The sequence below is a fragment of the Lasioglossum baleicum genome, chromosome 3 (genome assembly GCF_051020765.1).
Source record: "Lasioglossum baleicum chromosome 3, iyLasBale1, whole genome shotgun sequence".
NCBI classification, from domain to species: Eukaryota; Metazoa; Arthropoda; class Insecta; order Hymenoptera; family Halictidae; genus Lasioglossum; species Lasioglossum baleicum.
Window position 1 is genome coordinate 21,310,671 of NC_134931.1, and position 26,631 is coordinate 21,337,301.

General features: G+C 33.5%; 3 protein-coding genes across 6 annotated transcripts; 1 reads left to right on the forward strand and 2 right to left on the reverse strand.

Annotated features, from left to right (window-relative positions):
• LOC143207561 (protein Aster-B) lies at positions 1-17,039 on the reverse strand. The gene is made up of 13 exons (XM_076421202.1): positions 16,702-17,039; positions 16,292-16,586; positions 16,014-16,209; positions 13,468-13,748; positions 11,353-11,505; positions 5,058-5,181; positions 4,373-4,531; positions 4,146-4,267; positions 1,312-1,504; positions 999-1,229; positions 762-915; positions 571-691; positions 1-469 (listed from the first exon to the last, which is right to left on the reverse strand). Exons 1-13 carry the CDS (start codon positions 16,746-16,748, stop codon positions 338-340), a joined length of 2,208 nt encoding a protein of 735 aa, XP_076277317.1. The 5' UTR covers positions 16,749-17,039; the 3' UTR covers positions 1-337.
• A 118-nt stretch (positions 17,040-17,157) lies between these two features.
• On the forward strand, positions 17,158-23,695 carry Cbs (cystathionine beta-synthase). Of its 3 annotated transcripts, none has more exons than XM_076421208.1 (7): positions 17,158-17,284; positions 17,964-18,062; positions 19,909-20,018; positions 20,089-20,438; positions 21,771-22,021; positions 22,103-22,373; positions 22,464-23,695. In XM_076421208.1, the coding sequence occupies exons 2-7, from the start codon at positions 17,980-17,982 to the stop codon at positions 22,905-22,907; spliced, it is 1,509 nt and encodes a 502-aa protein (XP_076277323.1). In that variant the 5' UTR covers positions 17,158-17,284; positions 17,964-17,979; the 3' UTR covers positions 22,908-23,695. The 3 variants fall into 3 exon arrangements, with proteins under 3 accessions (XP_076277323.1, XP_076277322.1, XP_076277321.1); XM_076421207.1 differs by lacking the exon at positions 17,158-17,284 and adding an exon at positions 17,518-17,831; XM_076421206.1 differs by lacking the exon at positions 17,158-17,284 and adding an exon at positions 17,519-17,690.
• Positions 23,696-25,355: 1,660 nt separating this feature from the next.
• Trs33 (trafficking protein particle complex subunit Trs33) lies at positions 25,356-26,525 on the reverse strand. 2 transcript variants are annotated; one of them, XM_076421229.1, is made up of 3 exons: positions 26,330-26,525; positions 26,053-26,212; positions 25,356-25,950 (listed from the first exon to the last, which is right to left on the reverse strand). In XM_076421229.1, the coding sequence occupies exons 2-3, from the start codon at positions 26,176-26,178 to the stop codon at positions 25,549-25,551; spliced, it is 528 nt and encodes a 175-aa protein (XP_076277344.1). In that variant the 5' UTR covers positions 26,179-26,212; positions 26,330-26,525; the 3' UTR covers positions 25,356-25,548. The 2 variants fall into 2 exon arrangements, with proteins under 2 accessions (XP_076277344.1, XP_076277343.1); XM_076421228.1 differs by having other exon boundaries at positions 26,325-26,525.
• Positions 26,526-26,631: the final 106 nt, after the last annotated feature.

The following is a 26,631-nucleotide window of genomic DNA, read 5'->3' on the forward strand; positions in this document are numbered from 1 at the left end:
TATATATATATATATATTTATAAGATCAGCATCAAAGGAGATTTGATAAATTTAATATCTTATCAGAGAAAGAAAATGCAACACTACATATTTTCAAAATTAATAAACAATTACGTTTCTCCTATGCGTGAAATATTTTGCATGCTGCATATTTTGGAGCTTAAAGAGAATGAATATCACAGCGCATTTCTGTGCCTTGTTGTAAATTATATACAAGTGCAACGCGATCCATTAATAATACCCTTGTTATTCGGAAAACTTAGAAGTTTACTGTAACGGTACTTTTAAATATGTATCGTATTACAATAATGATTTCATTGAAATATTTTACAGCTCGTTACATCTCTGAATGGCTCTGCTGTCCTGTATGCGAGTTAAAACTTTTTATACTTGGTTTTAAAACTGAGAACATTTTTTCTGTTGCAGTAGGATGAATGCTCATTTGTAATTCCGTCAGTGATTCTTCTGTCTTTAAAATTACGTGAGAAAGTTTAGCATATACTTTACGTAATGTAATATATTGTACATTGTACATATTGTGATTTTATAATACTAGAATATGCAACATACCTGTCTAAGTAATTGTGCAGCAGTATGTAGTACTCGTTGCCATTTTCTCATTTCTACATTATGTAAACTTTCTTGTTGTTGTAACAGGTGGATCCAATCTTCTTCAGTCTTTGGAGTATTTCTAAAAAGCAATCAAGTGTAAACAGTTTGTAGATACGTATTGCAATTAGTGTTGAATATTTAATACCCACTTTAACACATGTAAATCCATAATTGTGTAGGCTGCAGCTTCCTCCAAACTCCATAATTTATAATATAATAGGCCATTAATTACCATCAGGAATAATACAGCAATCAAAAGCATTGAACTAATTATAATATTTGGATCGCCTCGAATTCCAGAAGCTGTATGTTCAAAGATTATTTATAATATATTGTATAAAGTGTTAAAATGTAACAATTTCAGGTCAATTTATTTGTTCACGTACCAGCATTATCATTTATATGTGGCAAATTTAAAGAATTTTGTAAACTAGGAGATGCATGTTCTGCAGAATGAGGTTGTAAAGTAATACCAGTTCCTGTAACACGACGTCTTCTCCTTGCTTTTCTTTTTAATCCTCCGCTGTTACTAAATTCTTCGCATTCGATAGTTAGCGCTTTTATGAGACTCGTGAAATATTCTTCTAACCCAGCCCAACAATTTTTTTCAATCACACCTATTTTTGTTATAGAATAATCATTTATTATCCATTGTGTAAATATATAATCCGTATTTCCCATTCATTCATTGTTTCTTACTTCTTATAAAACCCCATACGTTCTTCCTATACTTTATTTGAGCATAAATTGTGAGATCTGTTTCATTCTCTGAGACACTGTGTACACAATAATGAAGTTGTACACTAAATGAGTCAGCATACATAATTCCAGCATTTACAGTCTCCACGTCGATACCATAAAACTGGCCTGGTCTGCTAGATGGCAACATTATCTGAAAATATTTTGTTACACATATGATATTGTATAAACGAAAACAATCATTTATATTTCTTTATATAATATTTAAAACATTTGTAACTTATTTAATAAATTACTGCTCAATATACACTTCCCAAAACAGTTGAGGGATCACCTCTGCGAACCCAAAAAATTGCTACCAGTTTCCATGATCATAACTCCGGCCAACATTGCTGTATCGATATCATTAAACAATGGTTTGAAAGCGTAAAACCTCTAGTTTCAGATGCTCTGTTTCAAATTGTTGCTATGTTGATTTTTTACAAAGTTATAGCGAGATAAAGTCAACATTGACGGTTAACAAAAATTTTGTGCAATTTTGTAACATCGCATGGGGTGCAACAAATTTTTTTGATACATCGCGTTAATATTATTTGGAAAGGCTATCTTTCCTGTGTAAAATGCGTGGTTGTTGATTCTTATGTGATTTTTTTTGTTCGAATTATTCAACATTGAAGTAAATGTTAGCTTTTTCACTTTAACTGGCTCCAGATAGCGAAAAACTGATCGTAGAATCTTGTGCAAGAAAGCAATAGAAAGAGCGTTTCTTTCTCTTCGAGGCACTTCTTTTGTTTTTTCAATTTCATTAATATTTCGATATATGTACCAGGTGTTTCTAAAAATATGCTTAAAATATGCAAAATCGATTTTGCAGAATCCTGAGGTCGTAGACAAATTTTGAGACCAGATTTGAAATCAGCGTGAAAAAATCTACGGGAAATGATATAATGTTAAAAAAAAATTTTCCGCGCGTGGTACTGGAGAAACCACATTTTCTTGAAATGCTACATGTTTAACGAATTTTCTCAACGTTAAAAAACGTTCGTACCATAATCTTCCTACTTTTCCCACATTCTGCAAAGTTTCAGTTGTAATTTTAAAAAAATGTCATCGCTCTACCTCATTCCTATCGAAAGTTCTTTGAAAAAGGTCCATGTCACGATCGAAACGTCGAGTTTTTAATTATTTGCAAAATTGCTAGTAGTTTATCTTTGATTGAACCTGTGCGCCGATATCATCACACCTTCATTATCAAAAATACGATCGATAAACATTAAATCTTATGAAAGTTCTTTGATTTTGAATCGAGTTTGGTCCAAATTTTCCACTGTGCGCTGGCGCGGCGGTAGCGTATTCAGAGATGCCAGGCAGCCACTGTACGTGGCGCGCTAATTTCTGCAAAGCACTAACTTCAAACACAGCTGCCATAGGTAAAAAATTGTCGCAACGAGTTCATGGGGAGCTCAATCGAATCGGCAGAATCTCTGCTTCAATCTGACTTTAGGATCATGATATAGCGACCATTTCTCGCGGAGATATAGCGAGTTAAAGGAAAAATGGAAATTGTGCATATTTTAAGCATATTTTCAGAAACACCTGGTATATCGAAATGTTAATGAAATTGAAAAAACAAAAGAAGTGCCTTGAAGAGAAAGAAACGCTCTTTCTATTGCTTTTTTGCACAAGATTCTACGTTTCTGAATTCTTTGATTCTTCGCTATCTGGAGCCAGTTAAAGTGAAAAAGCCAACATTTACTTCAATGTTGAATAACCCGAACAAAAAAAATCGCACAAGAATCAACAACCACGCATTTTACACAGGAAAGATAGCCCTTCCAAATGATATTAATGCGATGTATCAAAAAAATTTGTTGCGCCCCGTGCGATGTTACAAAGTTGCACAAAATTTTTGTTAACCGTCAATTTTGTCTTTATCTCGGTATAACTTTGTCAAAAACCGACATAGCAAGAATTTGAAACAGAGCATCCGAAACTAAAGGTTTTACGCTTTCAAACCATTGTTTAACGATACAGCAATTCTTCAATCGAAGTCCTGGGTCGCCTATTTAATCGAAGTCCACTGCCTACTCACTCCACTGCCGGCCAACGCTGCGCCGCGCCGCGCCGTAGGGCGGCGATGATTGATCTCGGCTCGGGTATATCGGTGTGAACACCACAGCATTGACTCGAGTGAATCGAATTCTCAAACTTCTTAATTTTAATAATCGGTTTATGGGACTTTTACTAGCTTAGTCCTGGCGTTTCTCTGATTAAAATGATACCAAACACGATATAATTTCAACTGTATTTAGTGGTTTAATCGACGGTTAAAGTTTCAGGAGCAAGGAAGGACAGCGACAACGCGGGCCTTTGAACTGTGCCGGCGACGTCGACTGTCCGCGTCTCTTTCTTTCCCATACGCTCTTCTTCGTTGCGTTCGAAGCTTTCATCGTCGATTAAACCACTAAATACAGTTGAAATTATATCGTGTTTGGTATATCATTTTGCATTGGAAAAATGCCACGAATATGTTGGTGAAAGTTCCATTAAAAAATAATGGAAAATAAAGAAGACACAACTTTTTGGTGATGACGCACGGGCCTTTAAACTGTGCCGGCGACGGCGACACGCTTCGGCCACGCGATCCTATTTCATTCTGTCCTTCTCTATGTTCGGCTCGTCGATTCAAGTCTCGGCGCGGTCGGCGCGGTAGACGCAGCCATAAAAAAATAGCCTCTCTACGCTACTGAAGTCCGTTCAAAACTATGGAAACTAGTAGCAATTTTTCGGGTTCGCAGAGGTGATCCCTTAATTCTTTTGAGCAGTGTAGCTACCTGTGTTTCCGTAATTTGAGAAGTTTTTGGTCCAATGGCTTGAGACAACGCTATTGTAAACGATAAAGTTCGAACTTTTTGGCCAGTTTGTTCATTTTGTGTCCAAGATGATTGTACCAAATCTAAATCAATAAAAACACTTGTACATGACAGAATAATCGCATTTTCGATTAAATCATGATCACTTACATGTATAAATTAATAATTACAAGATCATTGCAGCTTACCTGTAGTTTTGCGAGCTGCTTGAAAATCTAAGAAAAACTTAGAATTTGTAAATAATAAAGTGAATAGATGATCAATTTGGATAGGTAATGTGGTCTTGCCAATCTGCCGTCCTTCATGCGATGAAGTACATACTGCACTGGTTCGAATGCTTGGCTTCACTAAAATCATTAATACGTATTACAACGCGTTGCAACAGTACGCAAAAATTAATTCTGTATTCATTTTCTATTATTATTTTTATCAATTCAATGTATGGTGTATATTTCATATTTGTTAACAATTGAGAAATGTGTATGTGAATATATTAAAGCAGTTTAATAATAATAACTAATCAGCCTAAAATATGTTCCCTAAACATAACAATAAAAGGAGGAAAATATAGAGGGTCTCGTAATAGATACGAGAAAATTTAAAGGATGATTCAACATGACAATATAAGATGAAAATCAAGAGTATCAAAATTACGATTTCGACTTCGTTTTTTAAGTTATTAATAATTAACATCTACCAGACAATCGAAAACAAGACTGCTATTTCCTTGCTCTTGATTTTCATTTTAGCTTGGCTTGTAAAATCGCCTCTTCAAATATTTCTATATCAAACGCTAAATACAGTCGGATTATGTTAGACATTGATAAAAAATAACTGGCTCGCGAGAATATAAAATGAATTTTTGTCACGTACATGCATGTTTCTCAGCTTCGCTTTCCGTTGTATCGCTAAGATCTGTTTCTAAGAGTTTCTGTTCTCTAAGAGACCGATGTTCTGCTACTCCAGTTGCCAAACTGTCTACATTACTGCTTTCAACCTTTCATTTTATATTAAACAAAAGATATATATCAAGTCAAAATGTGTGTGAGCAAATATCTGCATTATAATGTGTATAAGTGTATACAGGGAAGTCTGTTTAAATAAGGACACCTAAATATCACTTCAGATTATTGCGATGCAAAGAATATTTGTTGCGTAATGTGCATGGTGTTAATGGACCAAATATCTGGCATCAATATTTTTTTCCGAAGGTCATTTTTTTCGGAGTTATCAAGGTCATCGATGTTTTTTCATACATAACTACATTTTTATTTTATTGCATCGGGTAACTGATCGAAAAATACATTCAGATACGTACAGGGTGCCCCCCCCCCCCGGATTTCGACATTTTGGTTTTCTCGCTATTGTTACTCGTAGCAAAAAATGTTTCAGCAGAGGCTCGAATGGTATCGAGTGGAGCATATTTTGATGTAATCAGTTTTTTCGTGAGTGGACGCGTAAAGGCCATATAAAGGTCAACTTTGTTTTTTTAAATGGAATGAGGTATTTTTTAATACATCAATCAATGCAGCTGGACATTCGTTATAAAAAAGTACTAACCTATGTATGTCGAAAAGTTAGTAGTTAAGGAGATATTTCAATTGAAATAACTCTAAAATACCATTACTGTCGTGCTAAGACACAAGTAAGTAAACTGGTTCTGTTGACTTTTTAAACGTGATCACCTCTATCACACAGCGCCATTCTTCACCTTTCATTCAAGCCCTCGAACATTACAAAACTGCCACTGGAATACGTTCTAAAATCGTCTCGAAGACGTCGTGTCTGATCTGGTTCGGATAGTCGAGGCTTTACTATATCGTGGATTAGGCAAATAATTATAGTTCGAACTGCATCGTGTGGGATATCATTTTAACCGGAAAAGAGCCGGCCGTGTGCCATAAATAAACAATCAAAAATAAGAAAGTTACGAACAGAATTCTGCGTTGAAAAATAAGTTTGAGACACAAACTGATCAGAATTGATTCTAATCGAATTCGTTGGCTAGTGTACAGGTCGCAATTTAAGGGCTGACATTCCTCGACAGCGTAATGTAGCAAACTTTATCGAATTCGCAACTAAGTAAACGCTAACGTCTTAGTACGACAGTAATGGTATTTTAGAGTTATTTAAATTGAAATATCTCCTGAACTATACTAACTTTTCGACGTACATAGGTTAGTACTTTTTTATAACGAATGTTCAGCTGCATCGATTGATGTATTAAAAAATACCTCATTCCATTTAAAAAAACAAAGTTGACCTTTATATGGCCTTTATGCGTCCACTCACGAAAAAACTGATTACATCAAAATATGCTCCACTCGATACCATTCAAGCCTCTGCTGAAACATTTTTTCCTACGAGTAACAATAGCGAGAAAATTAAGATGTTGATCTGAAGGTAAAACTTTAATTTTCGAAGATCAAGGTAATTTCAAGTTCATGTTATTATATACATATATATCTGATATATATATATATATATATATATATATATATATATATGTATATATCTGAATGTATTTTTCGATCAGTTACCCGATGCAATAAAATAAGAATGTAGTTATGTATCAAAAAACATCGATGACCTTGATAACTCCGAAAAAAAGACCTTTCGAAAAAAATATTCGTGTCAGATATTTGGTCCATTGACACCATGCACATTACATAACAAATATTTTTTGCATCACAATAACTTGAAGAGATATTTAGGTGTCCTTATTTAAACGGACCTCCCTGTATACAGTAGCGGACAAAAGTTTAAGACTACTATCTTTTCAGTAGATTATCGCATTTTACTAGAGATGCTAAACGTCTAATAGTACCCAATTGCTCTTAAGTGTCTAACAATAAGTTCAATGGAGTATCTTCTGACGGAGTTCGCTATATCAGACGTCGCACAGTGGGCTGTATGCCCGATTTCAGCGGCCACAGCCAGTTCAAAATTCGCTCAATATTGAAACTGCTGTGTAACTTTGCTCAAATTTATCCAAATTTGATGAAAAAACATCCATTTTGAAGCTTGAGATTTTTACTTTTTGTACTGTATACCGTTTTTGCTGAAACGGATGTTTTGAGTGCAAAATTTGTCCACAAAGAGGAGAGTATTAGATTGTAAAGTTTGTAGCTATTTTTCAATCAAGTACTGGGTATTATAATCAATTTCATGTACACTATCGAAAAGTGTAATCATTTACAATTAAAATATCTTTTTAAAATAGTTATTACAAAGAAAAATGTTATGAACAAATTTTCCATGGTTCAGAGAGAGACATGTTGTGACATAAACAAACATTTTCTGCGTGGGTGGAGGCATAGAGGAGATTTCAAGGTCACCTTGATTTTTTAAACCAGAATGTCCGTTTTTAACTTCCCGTTTTTATAGGGAAGTTATTGTAATGACCCAGAAAATCGAAAATCGATTTTTTAGCAGATCTTCACGTTTCATGGTCATTGCAGTCATTTTAGACTATTTTCAGCAAAATGTTCGTGTGTGTGTGTGTGTGTGTGTGTGTGTGTGTGTGTGTGCGTGCGTGCGTGCGTGCGTGCGTGCGTGCGTGCGTGCGTATGGCCGTTTCTATGTAATCAAATTTTTCGTTAACGTTTTCAGAAAAAGTAACAACGCGATCAGGATGATGAATGATGCAATCGATGTGCCCCGCTGTAACTTAGAGCTGATTAGATTTTGGTCCATTTTGGTCAAGTAGTTTTTTAGTTTTTTTAGTTTTTTCGAAAGAAGTTCATTCAACAATGCAATTTATACGAGAGAACGGAAAGTTTCCACCGAAGAAACAAACGTAATTACACAAAAATTTTTTTTTTCGATTTTAAACAAATTTTTTTTTGTACCTTACGATGATGTTTCCGCTTACAATAATCGAAAATTATCCCAATGCAAGAGTGAGTTAATCATCTCTACTCCCGAGAATACATTTTCAAAGAATATCGATGAAAGTACAAAAAAAATTTATATTACAATCTTTAAAAAAACAATCAGTTCAAAACGAATTATTAACTGAGATTAAATTGAAAATTAATATAAACTATATGATAATTATTAATAACATTGATGTTGAAAACGGATTGGTTAATGGAGCACACATGCGGAATATTAAAATTTGTTACTTTTCAAGAAAATACTAAAATTCCGTCTATAGTGTGGTTATATTTTCAATTGGCCAAAGTAGGAGTGAAAGTAAGAACTCGTTATCGTGATTATATGAAAAATGCCAATATTGATCAACATTTTACACCAATAATAAAAATATCGAATCAAGTAAATATGTCGAGTGAGGAAAAATATCAAATCACACGTAGTCAATTTCCAGTGGTTCCTGCTGAAGCGATTACGATTCATAAAAGTCAGGGACAAACATACGAGAAAGTATGTTTGGATTTTAAAAAATCAGAAAGGCGAACTTTACAAATGTTGTATGTAGCACTGAGCAGAGTTTCAAAATTGAGCGCGGTTTATATATTTTGGGACAATTTAAATTAACAGTATCGAAGAAAACCAAGATCAATACTGCAAACCCGGATAATGAGAAGTTGTATCGTTTGCGAAAAACTAATTAAGACAATTTATTTTGCAACATTAGTATGCTATAACAAGGAACCAAGCGAGCAACGAGCATACGATATTGGTTTAATGCGACGCCATATAGCAAACATTTTGATAAGTAGAAAACTATTGAATTTCCCTGAAAACGTATAATCTTCTTAAAACGTACACTTAATAATGATAATAATATACTGCAACTAACGAATCGGGAAGTTCTTTGTGTGGCTCGTGGAGAGTCACACACCAAATAAAAAAAAAACATTAATAGCTATAGGTACTACTAGCCATGCGTACCACTAACCCTTTCGCAAGAGCAGTCCTATCCGCGAGCTCGCAAAGCGAGCGAGCAAAACCAACCCTACTCGCGAGCGAGCGAAGCGAGCGAGCAACAATAAGCCTCTAGTTTATACCATAGATCGATAGAGTATCAAATTCTGAGTATAAAAGTGTTGACCTTCGTATGTACTAAACCTAATAGTTAACGAGATATTATCAAAAGAAGAAAGAAAAATATTTCGATAATATCTCGTTAACTATTAGATTTGAGACATATGGAGGTCAAATACATTTTTACTCAGAATTCGATAGTTTATCGATTCATGATACAAAAAGTAGGTGTTTCGATTTTAAAAAATCAAGGTGACCTTGAAATCTCCTCTATACCTCCACCCACGCAGAAATTGTTTATGGCACAACATGTCCCCCTCTATACCGCGCAAATTTTGTCCACAACATATTTTCATATTATTACAAATAAAGGCAATATTCAAAGTGGACATAGTTATTGCCCCACCTTGTATATTATTTAAGTTTTGTGTGTATACTGTTTTCTTATTTTAGTATATATTGTGAGTTTATTATTATTATTTAGTATTTATTTAAGTTAATACGAAGATATAGCGAACGCGAACATGCAGGATGTGAGAAATGCTGCGATTTTCGCGCGCGCGCGATGGCCATTTTTTCGTTGATCAACCATAAAACACGGAGTAGCAGTTTTTTTTTCTTGCATCTTAATCAGAAAACTTTAAAGAACACAATGGCACAGAAATGAACACCCGATCGCACCCGGAGGTATAACAAAGTCATTACCAAAGTCTTGGAATCATAAAGAAAGTGACTGAACCGTTGGTTATCTTTAAATATTAATAACTAAAAAGATGTATACATATAGTACAAAAGTGAATTTCTTGTAAAAGTATACCTCATACTTAGCTAAAAAAACTTCTATAAAACAAAAATCTGTTAGTGTACGTAAATAAGGTAACAATGACTAATAGGTGAATTCGTTGAAATATGAAAGCGTGTTAACAGAATTTCAAACTTCCGACTTTCACTGCTTTATGGATACATGAATGGGAAAACGAATGATGGGAGATTGTTCCTCAGATATTCAACTAACTGAAGCCACAAAAATTGTACAATTTATGTAAAGTTTTAAAAATTGAATTTTGACCGCTGAAATCGGGCATACAGCCCACTGTGCGTCGCAAAGGTGAAGATCTTAATTCAAACATTATTCGGCAGCATGTAGCTGTGAAAATAGCTACATGCGCACTTGTATATGCTTCGGAATAATGCAAATTACGCATCGTAAACGAGAAAGTAGGACTTTTCAGGGCGATAGCGCCCTAGATCGATCTTTTATCTAGCGTTTTTGACTACTGAGAAACCACGTGTTTGTATTATCGAGAAACGAGAACACGCATCCCGCACCTTTGCAATCCTTTGCACCGCAGCAAATACAGCATTGAAAGTTTCATGCGCATTCTGCCAAACACTGTTTATGTTTTGAAAGAGTCTAGATTGTTCGTAGATAGAGTACGAATATATATGTGTAAATGTTAAGAACAATTGAGAATTGTTCGACGTTTAGTGTCTCTAATAAAATGCGATAATCTACTGAAAAGATAGCCGTCTTAAACTTTTGTCCGCTAATGTATGTACAGTGCAATATAATGCATAATACAGGGTCTGTCCGGAAAGTAATGCGATCACATTTTTTTTTTTAAATCTATTGAACATATGAGTACGTACAAACCTTTAAAATTCTTCAAAGTAGGACCCTTGGGCGTTGACGCATTCTTTCCAGCGCGATTTCCATGCTTCGTATGCTCCCTGGAAGGCGTTATCTGGAACCTCTCATAGTACCCTCGTCGCAGCCTCGTCGAGCACTTCCAACCAAAACTTTTCCGTAGATTACGGGGAAAACAGTAAACGGTACTTCTTAGTTGGATCACAACACTTCCTCAACCCCCGTATAGTCCTGACTTGTCTCCCGCCGACTTTTCTTGTTTCCAAAAATTAAGAATGTGCTAAAAGGATGCCATTTTGAAAGCGTGGAACGCGTCAAAGAGGCTGTGACGAGGGTACTAGGAGAGGTTTCAAAAAACGCCTTCCAAGAGCATACGAAGCATGGAAATCGTGCTGGATAAAATGTGTCGACACCCAAGGATCCTACTTTGAAGAAATTTAAAGGTTTGTACCCATACATTTAATAAATTTCTTTTTAAAAATGTGGTTGCATTACTTTCCGGACAGACCCTGTATATGTAACCATTTGATTATTATGAAACGTTATTTGTACACTCCCATTATAAATTACCTCAGGAAACGATTCTACAGATAATCTTGTTGATAATTTGTCGTCATCAGCCGGTGGTAGTGGTGGAACATAATCTTCATCGTCTGATGTTAAACCTAATTGATCGCCATAACATGAATGGACAAGTTGCCACATTTCCGCCGAACTCATTGGCTAAAAAATCAAACATGTTATGCTTAGAATTATAATTGATACTTTGATACATGTTATTTCATAGGTGAAATATTACTATTTAATGTGGTGCATAATACGTAGCATTACGAAGTCGGAGACTTTGTTTTCGAAATAAAAGCAATTAAGCGTGGTTCGGTTTTTGATACGCGCTTCTTAATTACCAAATAGATATATTATTGATATGTGTTCGAGTAATAAGTTTGAATTTTTGCATTTGTGTGTGTTATGACAATATTTCATATACCAGAACAAATAAATAACTTCAGCAAATTCAAAAGGTCACACATGGTGGTTTTAATGAAAAAATAAAGCATTAAATAACTTGGTAAAAACACTCTAGGAACAAGGTATCATATGAAATTATAAAAAATATTTAGAACATGCAAAATCTTCACTATAAGAGAAATGAGAAAATCCGTAAGATTTAACCTAAATTAAATATTATTTTCTCAATATTTCTGAATAAAATCGTAAGACAAACAAAGGTATTTGATCCAGAAAAATGTGAATTAAGCTGTAATGAACACAATAGCGATAGAGAAAGTGATTTAAAATATTTTATTATTAAATACTATGAACTCCTGCTATCAAAGGAAAATACTATTGATAAAAATTAAAGAAACCAAGATACGCATCTCACATGTTAGAGAGATAATGATTAAAATAAGATTCAAAAGAAAATGAGAAATATCACATAATAAATTAACTGTATGTAATCGAATTATCATAATGATAAAATGGAATGAAGACATTTTACGAATATATCTGTTAGAAAATTTGGGACTGCGTCAATTCTTTTGTGATATTCTACAAAATTTCTCTTTTGATATCTATATAACACAATAGCTTGTTATTAGTCAATTAATCTTACACAAGTCAAGAGCTTTGTCTAAAATTATCTATTCTTATCAAAAATATCATTTTATCACATATTTCTTGAGAAACATTAATCATTTAAAATACTAAACGAAGAGGATTATTTACTTATGCAAAATGAAGCAACTAGCGTGGAAATTTTTCACGTAAAGAGGAAAGAACTACGGAAAAAATAAATTTAAATATTTGTCAGATGCACGTGCTACATGTATTTTAGTATAACTTGGTTAATGCGATTGTCTCGTGTTTACTGTTTCTGCATGTAAACACTGAAGGTGATAGGTTACTGTTTACTTTCTATCTTACTTTCTATAGTAAGTTTATAAGTAGATGCTGTTGACGTTTATAAATGTTTATAGAAGTAGATATAAGAAAAATAACAACAAAGTCATCAGATGATTGCAAATTGATTCCATTAGTTGTGTAATTACATACACTACGTGTACTCCTCTAGAATAACATTTTATATAACTTATGTGAGACATGTATTTTGTCTATATCTTATTAATAATGAAGAGAAAGAAAAAATAGGAACAATTAACTCGACATATGAAAATAAAAATATTTGATAAACATATTTGATAAAAACACGAGAAGTATGTTGAAATACTTACTATAATGTACGCAAACATGTATTTATACGCGTTTCTTGTTAATGTTCTATCACATGCTTGACTATTTAAGAAACAGCATACATCCGAAGTTGAATCTCGAAACTCTAATTACTTGTATTTCAAACACGATGCCAATGAGAAAATAATAAAATGTATTATGAACGTTTTTTTGTCATGAAGATTTTGCAATTTTTCGTTTGTCATGATTTCGTTGCATCTTTTTAGAATATTCTGTACAAGTCTTGTAATCGATTACACAACTTTTCCAAAGTGTAGTAGTAGCATGAAATATAAACGATGAGTAAATATTTATCAATCGTGAGATTACTGGGATTATCTGCTAACTAAAAACACCTCATATGTATAACGAATATTGATATGCATTCGTTTCGATTTTACATCCAAATGAATTATTATCGGAGTGTTAAAATATTATACAAAATGTTCATACCTTACCAATCAGGGCATTTTGCCATACACGAAATAGCATTACATATGTTTTATCTCTTGCACCGAAAGATGTTAAAAAAAACTTGTCTGTGGCAGTCGATATTGTCATTGCGTTAGGAATAACAATGGCAGTTCTTTCTTTGGTAATAGATGTAACATCCTTCCAACGTAAAGATACTACGGTTTCCCAACTGAAGATATTTGCATAAAAGCATACATAATTTTGAGAAACATAAAGTCTTCCATGAACCAATATTTCACGTTGTAGTGCACATGAGTAATCTAAAAATCACGCATTGTGATATATATATATATTCACACATATATATATATACTTTTGAAATATAATACTCATAATACTATTTAATATAATCAATATAATTTGTCAATGATAAACATATTTCATTACGTAACCAGTCACTTTGCATTAAAACGTAAAATATTTCTACTGCTTCTATTGTGTACAAAAAATGCCTGAAGAATAACAGTCACAGAATATAATGTGTAAGATGATGTTTAATACTTTGTAGTCTTTGCTTCTCAGCGAATAAAAAGAATATTAAGGGAGTTCCTTTTTCCAGGATTGCTAAGGTGTTTCCGGGATTCGCGTTCTCATTTCTCAATAATACAAACACGGGGTTTTTCAGTAGTCAAAAACGCTACGTAAAAGATCGATCTGGGACGCTATCGCCCTCAAAGTACGAGGGCGATTCAATACGTAACGAGACAAATTGATATACCTCAAAAACTGTTAATTCAATTAATACAGTATTGTAAAATTCTTTCGGTTGCTGTCGGAGCCACTTTTGCACCTGAATCTTGACTTCTTCATTTCAGCCGAATTTTTTGCCCCATAGAGCCTACTTAAGGGGACCAAACATGTGAAAATCTGAAGGGGCAAGATCTGGACTATATAATGAGGGTGTGAAAGAATCTCCCAGCCTAGTTTTCGAATGCATTCTTGAGTTTGAGCCGTGCATTATCGTGAAGCAAAATCACCCCTTCTGTCAAAAGTCCACGACATTTAGTGCGAATAGCAGGCTTTACTTTGTTCTCCAGCGTGTATCACTGTTTGATCCTGTCAAGGAGACTCTACGTGGCAAAAAATTCGTCTGAAACGATGAAGTCGAGATTCAGGTGCAAAAGTGGCTCCGACAGCAACCAAAAGAATTTTACACTAAGGGCATAAGAAAATTAGAGGAACGATAGGACAAATGTATAAGTGTTGGGGGGGATTATGTTGAAAAGTAGCCGAAATATTGTATTAATTGAATAAACAGTTTTCGAGCTATATCAATTTGTCTTGTTGCTTATTGAATGACTTACGTAGCTATCTTCATAGCTACACGCTTCCGAATAATGCAAATTACGCCTCGTAAACGAAAAAATAGGACGTTTGAGGGCGATAACGACCTAGATCGATCTTTTATCTAGCGTTTTTGACTACTGAAAAACCCCATTTTCTATTATCGAGAAATGAGAACGTGAATCCCGCAGCCTTGCAATCCTGGAAACGAGTCTACCGCCTTAAGTTAAATTCAATAACACTTAACGTTTGATAAAGAAGATATAAAGTGTGAATGTATTTTCTTTTCGAGGCGGTGACATTACAAAAAATACTGAAATTGTAATATACAGTGGGTGTACGAAGTGTTCGTACACCTTTTAAAAACTAATAACTTCTTTATAATTATATCAAACGACCTCATTTTTTTATAATCAATTAGAAGCATTGGTTTACGAAGTGACATGCAAAAAAGATTTTCCAAAAATTATAATTTACAAGGTTACATGCAAAAATAAAAAAGGCATTTTTTGAAACTCTTTTATTTGGGTCCCTAATGAAAATTTAAAATATATGTTTTGTAGATCTATAATAGTTATACATATGCTGAAAATTTCGACGAAATCGGTTGACGTAGGAAAAAATGACACGCATCGAAAGATGTACGATTCTGTGGATTTGAAGCAGAAATTGATCAAAAGTCGTGTAAAACTACGATTTTCACCATTTTTAACCGCTTATAGCTCGCACGTATGTTAATCGATTTCGATGAAATTTTCAGCATGTGTGTAACTATTATAGATCTACAAAACATACATTTTAAATTTTCTTTAAGGGCTCCAATAAAAAAGTTTTAAAAAATCCCTTTTTTATTTTTGCATGTAACCTTGTAAATTAAAAATTTCTGGAACATCTTTTTTGCATATCATTTCGTAAACCAATGCTTCTAATTGATTATAAAAAATCAGGTCGTTTGGTACAATTATAAAAAAGTTATTAGTTCTTAAAAGATGTACGAATACTTTGTACACCTACTGTACATAAAAAAGAAATGTTCAAGTCTGTTGACAAGAATGCGAATAACGCTGAAATCTAGAGAACTGTGATTTCCATAAGTAAACATTGTATTAGGTATCTACGAGAATTAAATATGTTTTTGACAAACACCTTTTTCATATTTAGAAAACTTTTATCATAAAAATAAACTTACTATACAAAAATATTTATTCTTATCAATGATATATCATTAATGAATTACTTACCAACGACTAATCTTTCATCATCTGGAACATCTTTAAATATTCGTTTAAAGTCGTCAGACCTCGATTTATATGTTGGATATAAAACATTGTACCAAGATGATTTCTTTTTATTTCGCTCTCCACCACGAGCTTCTTTCTTTCCCTCGTGTGGAATTTTTAGAGCTTGAGAGGAGTCCGATGATTTATTTGCTGCATCCTATTATTGAATGTCAATGAAATGCATCTTATTAACGAGCACATTAAAGCAATTTTATAATATATATGTTATAAAATCTTACATGTGACTGGTGTTCATCGAATTTGTTAACATTATTAGATTCTTTAGTAGCTGAATCGCTATTCGATTTCAAATGATCTCGTTTACTACGTGCTTTCGGACTAGGGCGAGGAGATAAATTTGGGCTTGAAACAGGGCTATTTCGTTCTCCGCATGCTCCGATTAACGATTCTTGGGTATTATCGGACGAGCCATTTCCTCTACTTGTAGCTGAATTAGGATTATCCAACGTGGCAGAATTTATATTAGTAATTACGTCGTGACTAGAGATTAATAAATCTTCCACTGATTTGCTCCTACAAAAGTTACAAATATTATAATAACAAAATTCTTTTGTATTAAAATACGCATAACAAGAAAAATGTTAGAATTGAAAATAATATGAAAAGCTTATAGTATAAAGTTACTCACATGCTTGCAGTTGGATACTTCTGCGAAGATTCCACTTCAAAGTGCATAATAATTATAATATGCTGTCATAAATACTATTGATAGTTCTGTGACAACTTATCAGAACTTTGTATGTCAATGTATTTATAGCAGTTTTACAATAGATCGACAATCGAATTGAACAATTCACCTTAATAATGCAACACTTTTTTTTTACGGTAATTACATTTTAAAAAGATAACATACGCGTGACTTTCGCAAAATGTGTAAATAATCGTTATGATAATGACAATTCATTTCAAGTAAATGTAGATTGTTATGAAATACACTTCAGTTGTTTTAATTATTTTACAATCACACGATCACGAGACGTTCATGTATTCGTTATAGAAATTCGAATCAATATGTACTGTTTTTTAAAACAAAATAGAAAACAGTCCGTGTATCAAAAACGTTCCACCATATTGTTCTAACCGTATTTTTTCCGGTTAACCACGGTTAACTGATACGCAGAAAAAATTGCAGTATCTTACGAACAAAGTTGCGCGTAATATCAATTTCAGAAATGTTGAACAATTTGAAGTACATGAACTGTTGTAAAACGGTATATATATATATAATTATGAATATTACTTTATCTAATAAATTCCTCGCTTGATGTATTTTATTTAGAGAATATAATCGCGGTTATACATACAAAATTGAAAATTTTCACAAAAACATTTATAAATGTCACGCATTTTTATTTTATAAATACTGTGTGGCAATCGATTGGTATTTAAAATCTAACTCGATATTTGCATTGCGATAGTGGTACAAAGCAACTTATTTGGTACAAAGTACAAACACAAACGATTCATGCGAACACTGCCATTCGTTCATTCACGTTCATTCCACACCACACTTTTACCACTTTACCTGACTTTACCACACACTACACTACTACACACACACAGATTACTTGAAATCCGTGCAAAAACGTGGCTGTGTTTGCATTTACGAGCAATATTGTACGTGTATTATTCATTGAATACAATAAATTAGGAATTCCGAAGTAATATTTGAAGAATGTATAATTTATCATTTAAGAATTACTGATTTGTGAGATTAAACTTTTCATTAATACTTTAGTCGTTTTTAGAAACTTAAAGGTATAATATATATATAGGTTATACAAGCAATCAGAAACACATATTGTTTCCATTAAATAAAAAACGGTGTAAAGTAGAAAGCAAGATCTTCCTTATTGTTTGTTTATAGTAATTGCAAAATTTTCTTGCAAGTATTTCAATAGACCCAATGGAATCGTATCATCCTAACCGGTCCAGTCGTTGCACATGGGAACCAAATGCAACAAAAACACCGCATATTGTCAGAACAGAGTAAGATTATCAAACAATTATACATAAATACGTTTTAATCATTTGAAAAAGTATTAGTATTGATACATGTTCGCTATAAAAATAGTGAAAAGTATCTATATCATAATAAATAATCAAATGATGGCATTAATAAAAACAATTAACGTTAAATGACAATTTTGAGCGATGGATTACGATTTAAAAATGTTGTGAAAGTAACATATGTTTTTTTAAATATATATATATCAATGCACTTTTGCCAATGAGAAACAAGTTTTGTTATTTCGGTTGAATAAAATTCTGGAGTCCTGGAGGCGACAAACTAGTTGAATGCCGTTTTAGCATCTCTCTGGGATTTGAAGCATCTCTCCGGCATTTCTCACGCAAGAAGTTGTCGAGGTTCTTGAAAAAGTGATAATCTTGAAAAAATGGATTCTTTATGACAATCGGCGACGATCGGTTCAGTGGCTAGACCACGACGAAGCTCCACAACACTTCCCAAAGCCATAATTTCACCAAAAGAAGGTCATGGTGACAGTCTAGATGGTCTGTGGCCGGTTTGATTCGTCATAGCTTTCTGAATCCTGGTGAAACCATTACAGCTGAAAAGAGTACTGCCACCAAATCGATGAAATGCACGAAAAACTTCAACGTTTGCATCCAGCACTGGTCGACAGATCGACCGACCCTTCAAAAGTTGAACAAATTGTGTTACGAAACTCTACCTTGTCCACCATACTCATCAGATCTCTCGCTCACCTATTACCACTTTTTCAAGCACTTCGACAACTTCTTGCATGAGAAATGCTTCAATTCCCAGAGAGATGCTGAAACGGCATTCAACGAGTTTCTCACCTTCCAGGACTCCAGAATTTTATTCAACCGGAATAACAAAATTTGTTTCTCGTTGGCAAAAGTGCATTGATCGCAATGGTCTTTATTTTGATTAATAAAGTTTCGTTTGAGCTGAGATATGTGCATTTGAATTTAATAGTTAAAAACTGCAAGAACTTTCTTTCCAACCAAATATAAATGTATGTTTATAATTTAATATTATATATGTTTTAATTTTTTGTGATCGATATACAGTCAGCGGCAATAATAAGTGGACACCCTTAAAAATCGCATAACTTTTTAGAAATTGGTCCAAAGGACTTGAATTTTTTTAAGATGTTAGACCGGATAGTTTGCTAGAGAATAAGTAAACAAAAATGTATTAATATTGCAATTGGTAGGAATCATACAAAAATTTATAAATGATGATTTGTCAACTTTTTTATCTGGGCCTGTAACGATAATTTAAAAAATTCGTTTTATAGATTTCGGTAACTTATATGCAAACTGAAAATTTCATCGAAATCGGTCAACATTGTAATGAGCTACAAACGTTTAAAGATGACCACGTGAGGGCGAAATGCCCTGGCAAGGCTGAAAATCTGCGACTTTCACCCTTCTGCTCTCATCTTTAAACGTATGTAGCTCATTGCAATGTTGTCCGATTTCGATGAAATTTTCAGTATGCATATAAGTTACCGAAATCTATAAAACGAATTTTTTAAATTATCGTTACAGGCCCAGATAAAAAAGTTGACAAATCATCATTTATAAATTTTTGTATGATTCCTACCAATTGCAATATTAATAAATTTTTGTTTACTTATTCTCTAGCAAACTAGCCGGTCTAACATCTTAAAAAAATTCAAGTCCTTTGGACCAATTTCTAAAAAGTTATGCGATTTTTAAGGATGTCCACTTATTATTGCCGCTGACTGTAAATATATGTTCATAATTTAATATTATATATATTTTAATTTTTATGTGATTAATATAGTTGTATTGGTGTGATCGAATATAAACTTGTTTTTAGGAAGCCCGATCGTAATAAAATATTGCCTGACATACTAACAGCTATTGGACAAACACCGATGGTGAAATTAAACAATATTCCCAAATGGTTCGGAATCAATTGCGATATCTGTTAGTATTAATTTTATAACATTATTATTAATATATATATACAAGTATAACTAGATGATTGAATTTTTAGTTGTAAAATGCGAATTTCTGAATCCTGGTGGATCTGTGAAAGATAGAATTGCATATAGAATGATTCAAGATGCGGAAGAGAAGAATTTATTAAAACCAGGATATACCATCATTGAACCTACAAGTGGTAACACGGGAATTGGCCTAGCAATGGCTGCTGCAGTTAAAGGTTACAAATGTATTATTGTTATGCCAGAAAAAATGTCTGACGAGAAAGTGTCTACACTCAATGCACTCGGTGCTGTAATTGTTAGGACACCAACAGAAGCAAGTTGGGACAGTCCAGAGGGTCATATTAATGTTGCTCAAAAGCTACAAAAGGAAATACCAAATAGCATTGTTCTTGATCAGGTAAGATGTATGTGTAAATTCAAAAAATCTAATCTTATTCTTTACCTTTTAAACATATACATATAGAACGATCATGAAATAGGCGACCAAACTTTGATAACGTGTGGCGGCCTTACTCGCAAATGTGCTACCACGGTACAGGGGCACATCGCGGAGGCACTTGTTTTCTCGCAATCTAACCGAATTTACTGACGTAATGTAATTTAATAATTCCTTATTTTAGCTGTGACAGAGATACAAAAAAACAAGACATCGTCAATTTTTTCAGATTTTTTGTTCTGCTGCATCATTGTCAAAAAAATGCATCACGTCGAAAAAATTCGGTTTTTATTGTTTTTGACAATGATGATCCACAACAAAAAATCTTAAATAAATTGACCGTACTGCCTGTTATAGTACTTTATCAGGGAACCAAACAGTAAAATAGCATGTTTTCATATTTTTGAGAAAAAAATATTTTTCCGATTTTTTGGAGGTTTTTCATTTTTTACGACCACAGTTTGCAACAAAAAAATCTGAAAAAATTCTCAAAAATGCGCCTGAGGATCCGGAATGTGTCACATATTTTTCAGAATTTTAGAACACATTTGAGACCGGAAAACGCGCCGGAAAGCGCAAAATCTATTTTACCCTGTAACTACCCTTACGGGCAAGCTAGAGGGCTGAAATTTTACTCAGAGGGGTTTTTCTTAGTCAGCTTTCGAATGGTTCAATAGCCATTGAAAAAGCTCTAAGGGCAGTTTTGACCATCTTAATCGGCTAGGTCACGTGACAAGCTAGTAATCGTATCGTCACCGCTAGTAACGAAAGGGTTAAGGAAGAAAAAAGCTATACAAACTTACAGTTAGATCTGGAAATATATCCAGTTTTGAATTATGCATACTTTCTGTTTTTGAAGCAGTGTCATGTTGTTATGTATTCTCTAATGTGTCGCGCTAGAAAACTTCTAAAAATGCAGTAAGAATTTACTAATCTGCTTGTTAAGTATACAGTTTAAAGCTATAAAATTGTAATGTTTAAAACAAGCTAAAGAAATCTCATATTTACATTTATTTTACAATACAGTAAAATATTGAAAATCAATGTACATTTTTCTGGGATTATATGCGACCGAAGAGTACCATCGCAGAGTTAATGTACTTGCCATACATATTATTGTATACTAATAATGTTTACATCTGGGAAAGGAAACTTTTATAGACTCATGTTTAACAACCTTCTCCTATTCTTACGAGTAAAATACATTATTAAAGTTAAACTGGCTGTTTCATGGTCACGCTTTGTACATAACATAATTTGATATTGTACTTTTTATTTACATTTTACGTTTAGTATATTAATTCTGGAAATCCATTGGCTCATTACGATCAAACTGCACTGGAAATATGGGAACAGTGCGATGGAAAAATAGATTATTTGATAGCTGGAGTAGGTACTGGCGGTACTATTGCTGGAGTTGGACGAAAATTAAAGGAATTGTGTCCAGACATACAAATCATCGGTGTAGATCCTAAAGGGAGTATTTTAGCTAAGTCACCTGAATTACAAGACGAGGTCGGCTTTTATGAAGTGGAAGGAATCGGGTAAAAAAATTTTATTTGCATTCTATTACTAAAATACGATTTCTTCTTGAGTTTTTGTTTAATCGGTATATATATTTTTAGTTATGACTTCGTACCAACGGTTCTGGATCATAATGTTATCGATAAATGGATGAAAACTGAAGATAGCGAATCATTCAATGCTGCTAGAATGCTTATACGTCAAGAAGGTTTATTGTGCGGTGGTAGTAGCGGTGCTGCACTTACAGTTGCTCTTAAAATAGCTAAAGATTTTCCTGAAGGAACACGCGTGGTTGTTATTTTACCCGATGGAATACGAAACTATATGACCAAATTTGTGTCCAATCATTGGATGGAAGCTAGAGGATTTTTGGTATGTTATTCTTTCATTACTTACTAAATTCCTAATTTCTGACTTATTCTATTTGACTTTGAAATAATATATTTTTACAATACATTATAGGAATCTACCTGTCGAAATGAAGCAAACAAATGGTGGTGGAATATACCGGTTTCGCGTTTAACTTTCGACGAAGTACCTATGTTCAAGGATAATATAACATGTCAAGAAGCTGTTCATATTTTTAAGGACACTAAATTTCAACAACTAGTCATCAGTAACGACAACAAGCATGTAGAAGGTGTCATTACCTTTAGTACGTTTATGTCAGAATTAGTATCTGGCGCAATAAAACTTACAGAATCTGTAAAGAAACCTATGACAAAACATTACGTCAAAGTGAAATTATCAGCAAGTCTTGGACAATTGTCGCGTATTCTTGAGAAAGAAGTTTACGCTGTCATTTTAGACGAGGAACATAATAATAGTTTTGTTGCTATTGTTAATCAGTCCCACATATTGAATTTCATCACAAAAAGTAACGGTACTTTGAATTCTGATAATTAACTAAATGATGATTTAACTGTTTTAACACGTTAAGCGATTTTAAAGGATATTCCTTCAGCGATTCATAGAAACCATAATGGCGTTTATTTAATCAAGGTTGTTTTCTGATATTCTATGTCATAAAATACTTTATTTCAAATGTGATATACAATACGTTATAGTATTATCTCCGTAACTGTCGCAAAGGTCTCTACCGTAACTGTCGAAATTTTCGGCGAGACTCTCACTAATGCAAGCGAAGCAAAAGATCGCAACTTTTCTAATTTCTTTTAAACGAAACTTTTACCATCATATTCGTCTCGTTTTTATAATCTAGGTGCACGGTAGTGCACCTGCCAAGTTCTCGCACTACCTCCTTTTACACGAAACAACTTAGCCGTTTTTTAGAGGGTTATAACTCCGCACTGGAGGCAGATGAAGAGATGTAATTTCGTACACTTGTTAAATGCTATCATGTCTCAATATTGACAAAACATTAATCTTCCAACACTAGTAGGTTCCGAGATATAGGACCTGAAAAATCGCTAAATTTTTCACTGACTGACTGACTGACTGACTGACTGACTAACTAACTAACAGATCATCAAAACCTTTTGGGTACTTTCCATTGATCTACAAGCTTGAAATTTGGTACATAGGTCCACCATAACAAACGCTCAAAGGAATAATTATCAAAGTTTGAAATTTTACACCTTAAAGGGGTTGTATTGAAAAAAAAAACATTGCGAAATAGGTACGTAGGATAGAACATATAAAAAATGGCTGTATCTCGGGAACGGTGCGTCCTACCTCAAAAATAACGAAATTTTCAAAAGGCTTAACCCAAAAGCATATAGAGTATGCCCAACCACATAATGTTATGTAGTCTTTTGATTTTTTCAAAAAGAAAAAAAAACATACGCGTGAAAAACCACGCGCGACAGAAGTGAAACTTCTTGCTTATTGGGTGTAGATACAAATTTCAACAAAAATTGATAAAATTTCAACAAAAACATTGTGTAAACAGGAGCCAAGTTCTTATGGCCGTAAAAAGTTGTGAGATTAAACAAAATACGGCCAAGTTCGTTAGCTTAGAAATACCTCTTGCAATACTGAAAAAAGCGTTTGTAAAAATTAGTTTAAAAGAACGCTATTTAATTTTTAAAGAGTTACATGGAGGGCTAAATTATTCAAACTTGGCCGCTATCTAACACTTTTTATGGCCATTGGTTTGAAAAGTAACGGTCAAGTTTGAATAATTTAGCCCTCCATGTCACTCTTTGAAAATTAAATAGCGTTCTTTTAAACTAATTTTTACAAACACTTTTTTCAGTATTGTAAGAGGTATTTCTAAGCTAACGAACTTGGCCGTATTTTGTTTGATCTCACAACTTTTTACGGCCATAAGAACTTGGCTCCTGTTTACAGAATGTTTTTGTTGGGATTAAAATGACACCGGACAGAATTACGATTATAATTGCTCGTATAATAAGTGATCCAAGTTTCAGGCATGAAAGAGGACGGAAAAGGAAAAGAAAGAAAAGGCAGAGAGTCGAAGCGTCAAACCTTGGTCCCTCTTTCTTTTTCAATCGCAATCCTTCTCTACGTTCGACACTCTACAAAGACACTCTCTTACTAGAACTTTCGCTCAGCAGACCAGACGATACGACAGTTACGGAGATGTTACTACACTATTATTTTTTATAGGTATCTAGAATTTTTAATAGTTTGGTCTTGTTTTATATAATTCTTTAGTAACTATTCGTCCGAGTACTTATCACACGATTGCGCAGTTTGTATTCTGTGATCAGACGTGCTACTGCTTCAGATCACTATGCGCACAAATTCCATTGCAGTATGTTAGCAATTCGAGTAATCGTCAGAACTATAGAACTGGATTACATAAAAACTAGACGCATAATGAATTTCGCCTTCATTTAGCAACATTATATATATATATATATATATATATATATATATATATATATATATATATATCACATTAGATTATAATGTGTTTTCATACGAAACAGTTTCCGAAAAAATCAAGTTTAATAATTCGACAAGCATAGGAATCGAATAACGTGTTTGCTCATGAGTGTTCTATCTTTTATAAATGTCAACTGTGTAATATATTCAGCTTTCGACGTCAAGTAAAAGAGCTGTGTTAAGATAGTGCAATATTTTATATGTAATTCTGATTTTTATGAACTTTTCATAGACTTCAAATTACATTCGATTGTTTCAGTTTTATACTATATTACGCAATTTATAAAACTTGAATGAAAAGCATCAATTATTTTTCATATATTATGTAAAATTTAATCACAGAACCTCATGAATACAATAACTTTATTATACGTTTATTCCAATTTTTATTGATCAGCTTTATAAATTTTACAAACAATAACTATTCTGGCAATTGTATGCATTTATTGCAACTTACAGGATTAAATAAAACACAGATAATAACAATTTTTCCTTTTCTTTTAATATAATAAGACTCGTAACAGCAGAAATAAACTTATTTTATGTTCTTATAAATTAATCTATGAAAACGATCAAATGTATGTAAATATTTCGAGTCTCCTTTGCAGGAAGGACAACGAATTTTCATCTATCTGTATTTGTAGTCACATTGGAAAAATAATCATGACAATTATTACATTTGTTGTACTTGTACATGAAATTTGCAACTTGGTAGCGTAGAGATTTCAGCGTTAACAGTACTAATTATTCCAAGGTTTGCTAAACTCCCCCGTAAAAGTCCACAAGTAAATGCTAATAAACGGGGACTTTCTTGAAGATATTGCTTATTGCTATTGGTACCTACTTTATCCAACAATCGAAATGAATTATCTTGTAATATGTACACACCGTGGTGATTAGTTCTTAAATTATCAATTTGTTTGTGGTAAAGACTGGTCCAAAAATCAGTACAAATGAATTTAATCATATCCAACTCGTCCTTGAATCGACTCCATTCCCATGTTAATCGTTCAATGATTCTATAGCCGACACTGAATCCCATCCACTCTAGTCGACTGAGTTCTTCTTCCTTTTCCTTTATATTTTAAACATTGTAAATATGAAAAAATTATTTGCTTTACCAAATTGATCTTCTAAAGTTATTGCGAACTTAAACTTAATAATCTCGTTATATTACCTTTTTGTTACATGTTTTAGTCAAAACATAATTAACCATTTCCGTGTGTAAATATTCGAAAAGACATTCGTCAGCTTCTCCAATTGCCTGGGAATTCATCTTCATGTCAACTATTTGTTGCCTCATTTTCCTTCTTGTTTATGTCGCAGAACTCTATTGTCTATAAAATCCGTGTTCAGGAGACTTAATATATTAATTACTATAGATAAAATGATTTGTGTTCATTTATATTTTCTTTAAAGAAATAAGTTTTCATTTATAAATACGCATACCTAACCTCGACTGTCACGCAGTGTCACAGCCCAGTGATGCCAGAGCTGTGGTTGGCTTCAGTGATGCCGAAATCGTGGTACTGTGGTACTAAGCCGTGGTACGAGACCCCCCCACTATGACCTACCGTTGCCCCTACTGGCCTTCTCCAACTCGCTCGCGCGCTACACTCACCAACGTACCTCTCATATCCTCGGAGAGGTACGTTGGCGAGTGTAGCGCGCGAGCGAGTTGGAGAAGGCCAGTAGGGGCAACGGTAGGTCATAGTGGGGGGGTCTCGTACCACGGCTTAGTACCACAGTACCACGA

Coding starts and splice junctions, on each gene's coding strand:
- LOC143207561 (XM_076421202.1), bottom strand. CDS start 16,748: ATGCACTTTGAAGTGGAATCTTCGCAGAAGTATCCAACTGCAAGCAT. Junction 16,587..16,701: donor AAGTATCCAACTGCAAGCAT/GTGAGTAACTTT, acceptor TAACTTTTGTAG/GAGCAAATCAGTGGAAGATT. Junction 692..761: donor ATGGATTTACATGTGTTAAA/GTGGGTATTAAA, acceptor ATTGCTTTTTAG/AAATACTCCAAAGACTGAAG.
- Cbs (XM_076421206.1), top strand. CDS start 17,539: ATGCGAACACTGCCATTCGTTCATTCACGTTCATTCCACACCACACTT. Junction 18,063..19,908: donor CCGCATATTGTCAGAACAGA/GTAAGATTATCA, acceptor ACTTGTTTTTAG/GAAGCCCGATCGTAATAAAA. Junction 20,439..21,770: donor ATAGCATTGTTCTTGATCAG/GTAAGATGTATG, acceptor TTTTACGTTTAG/TATATTAATTCTGGAAATCC.
- Trs33 (XM_076421229.1), bottom strand. CDS start 26,178: ATGAGGCAACAAATAGTTGACATGAAGATGAATTCCCAGGCAATTGGA. Junction 25,951..26,052: donor CTAAAACATGTAACAAAAAG/GTAATATAACGA, acceptor TAAAATATAAAG/GAAAAGGAAGAAGAACTCAG.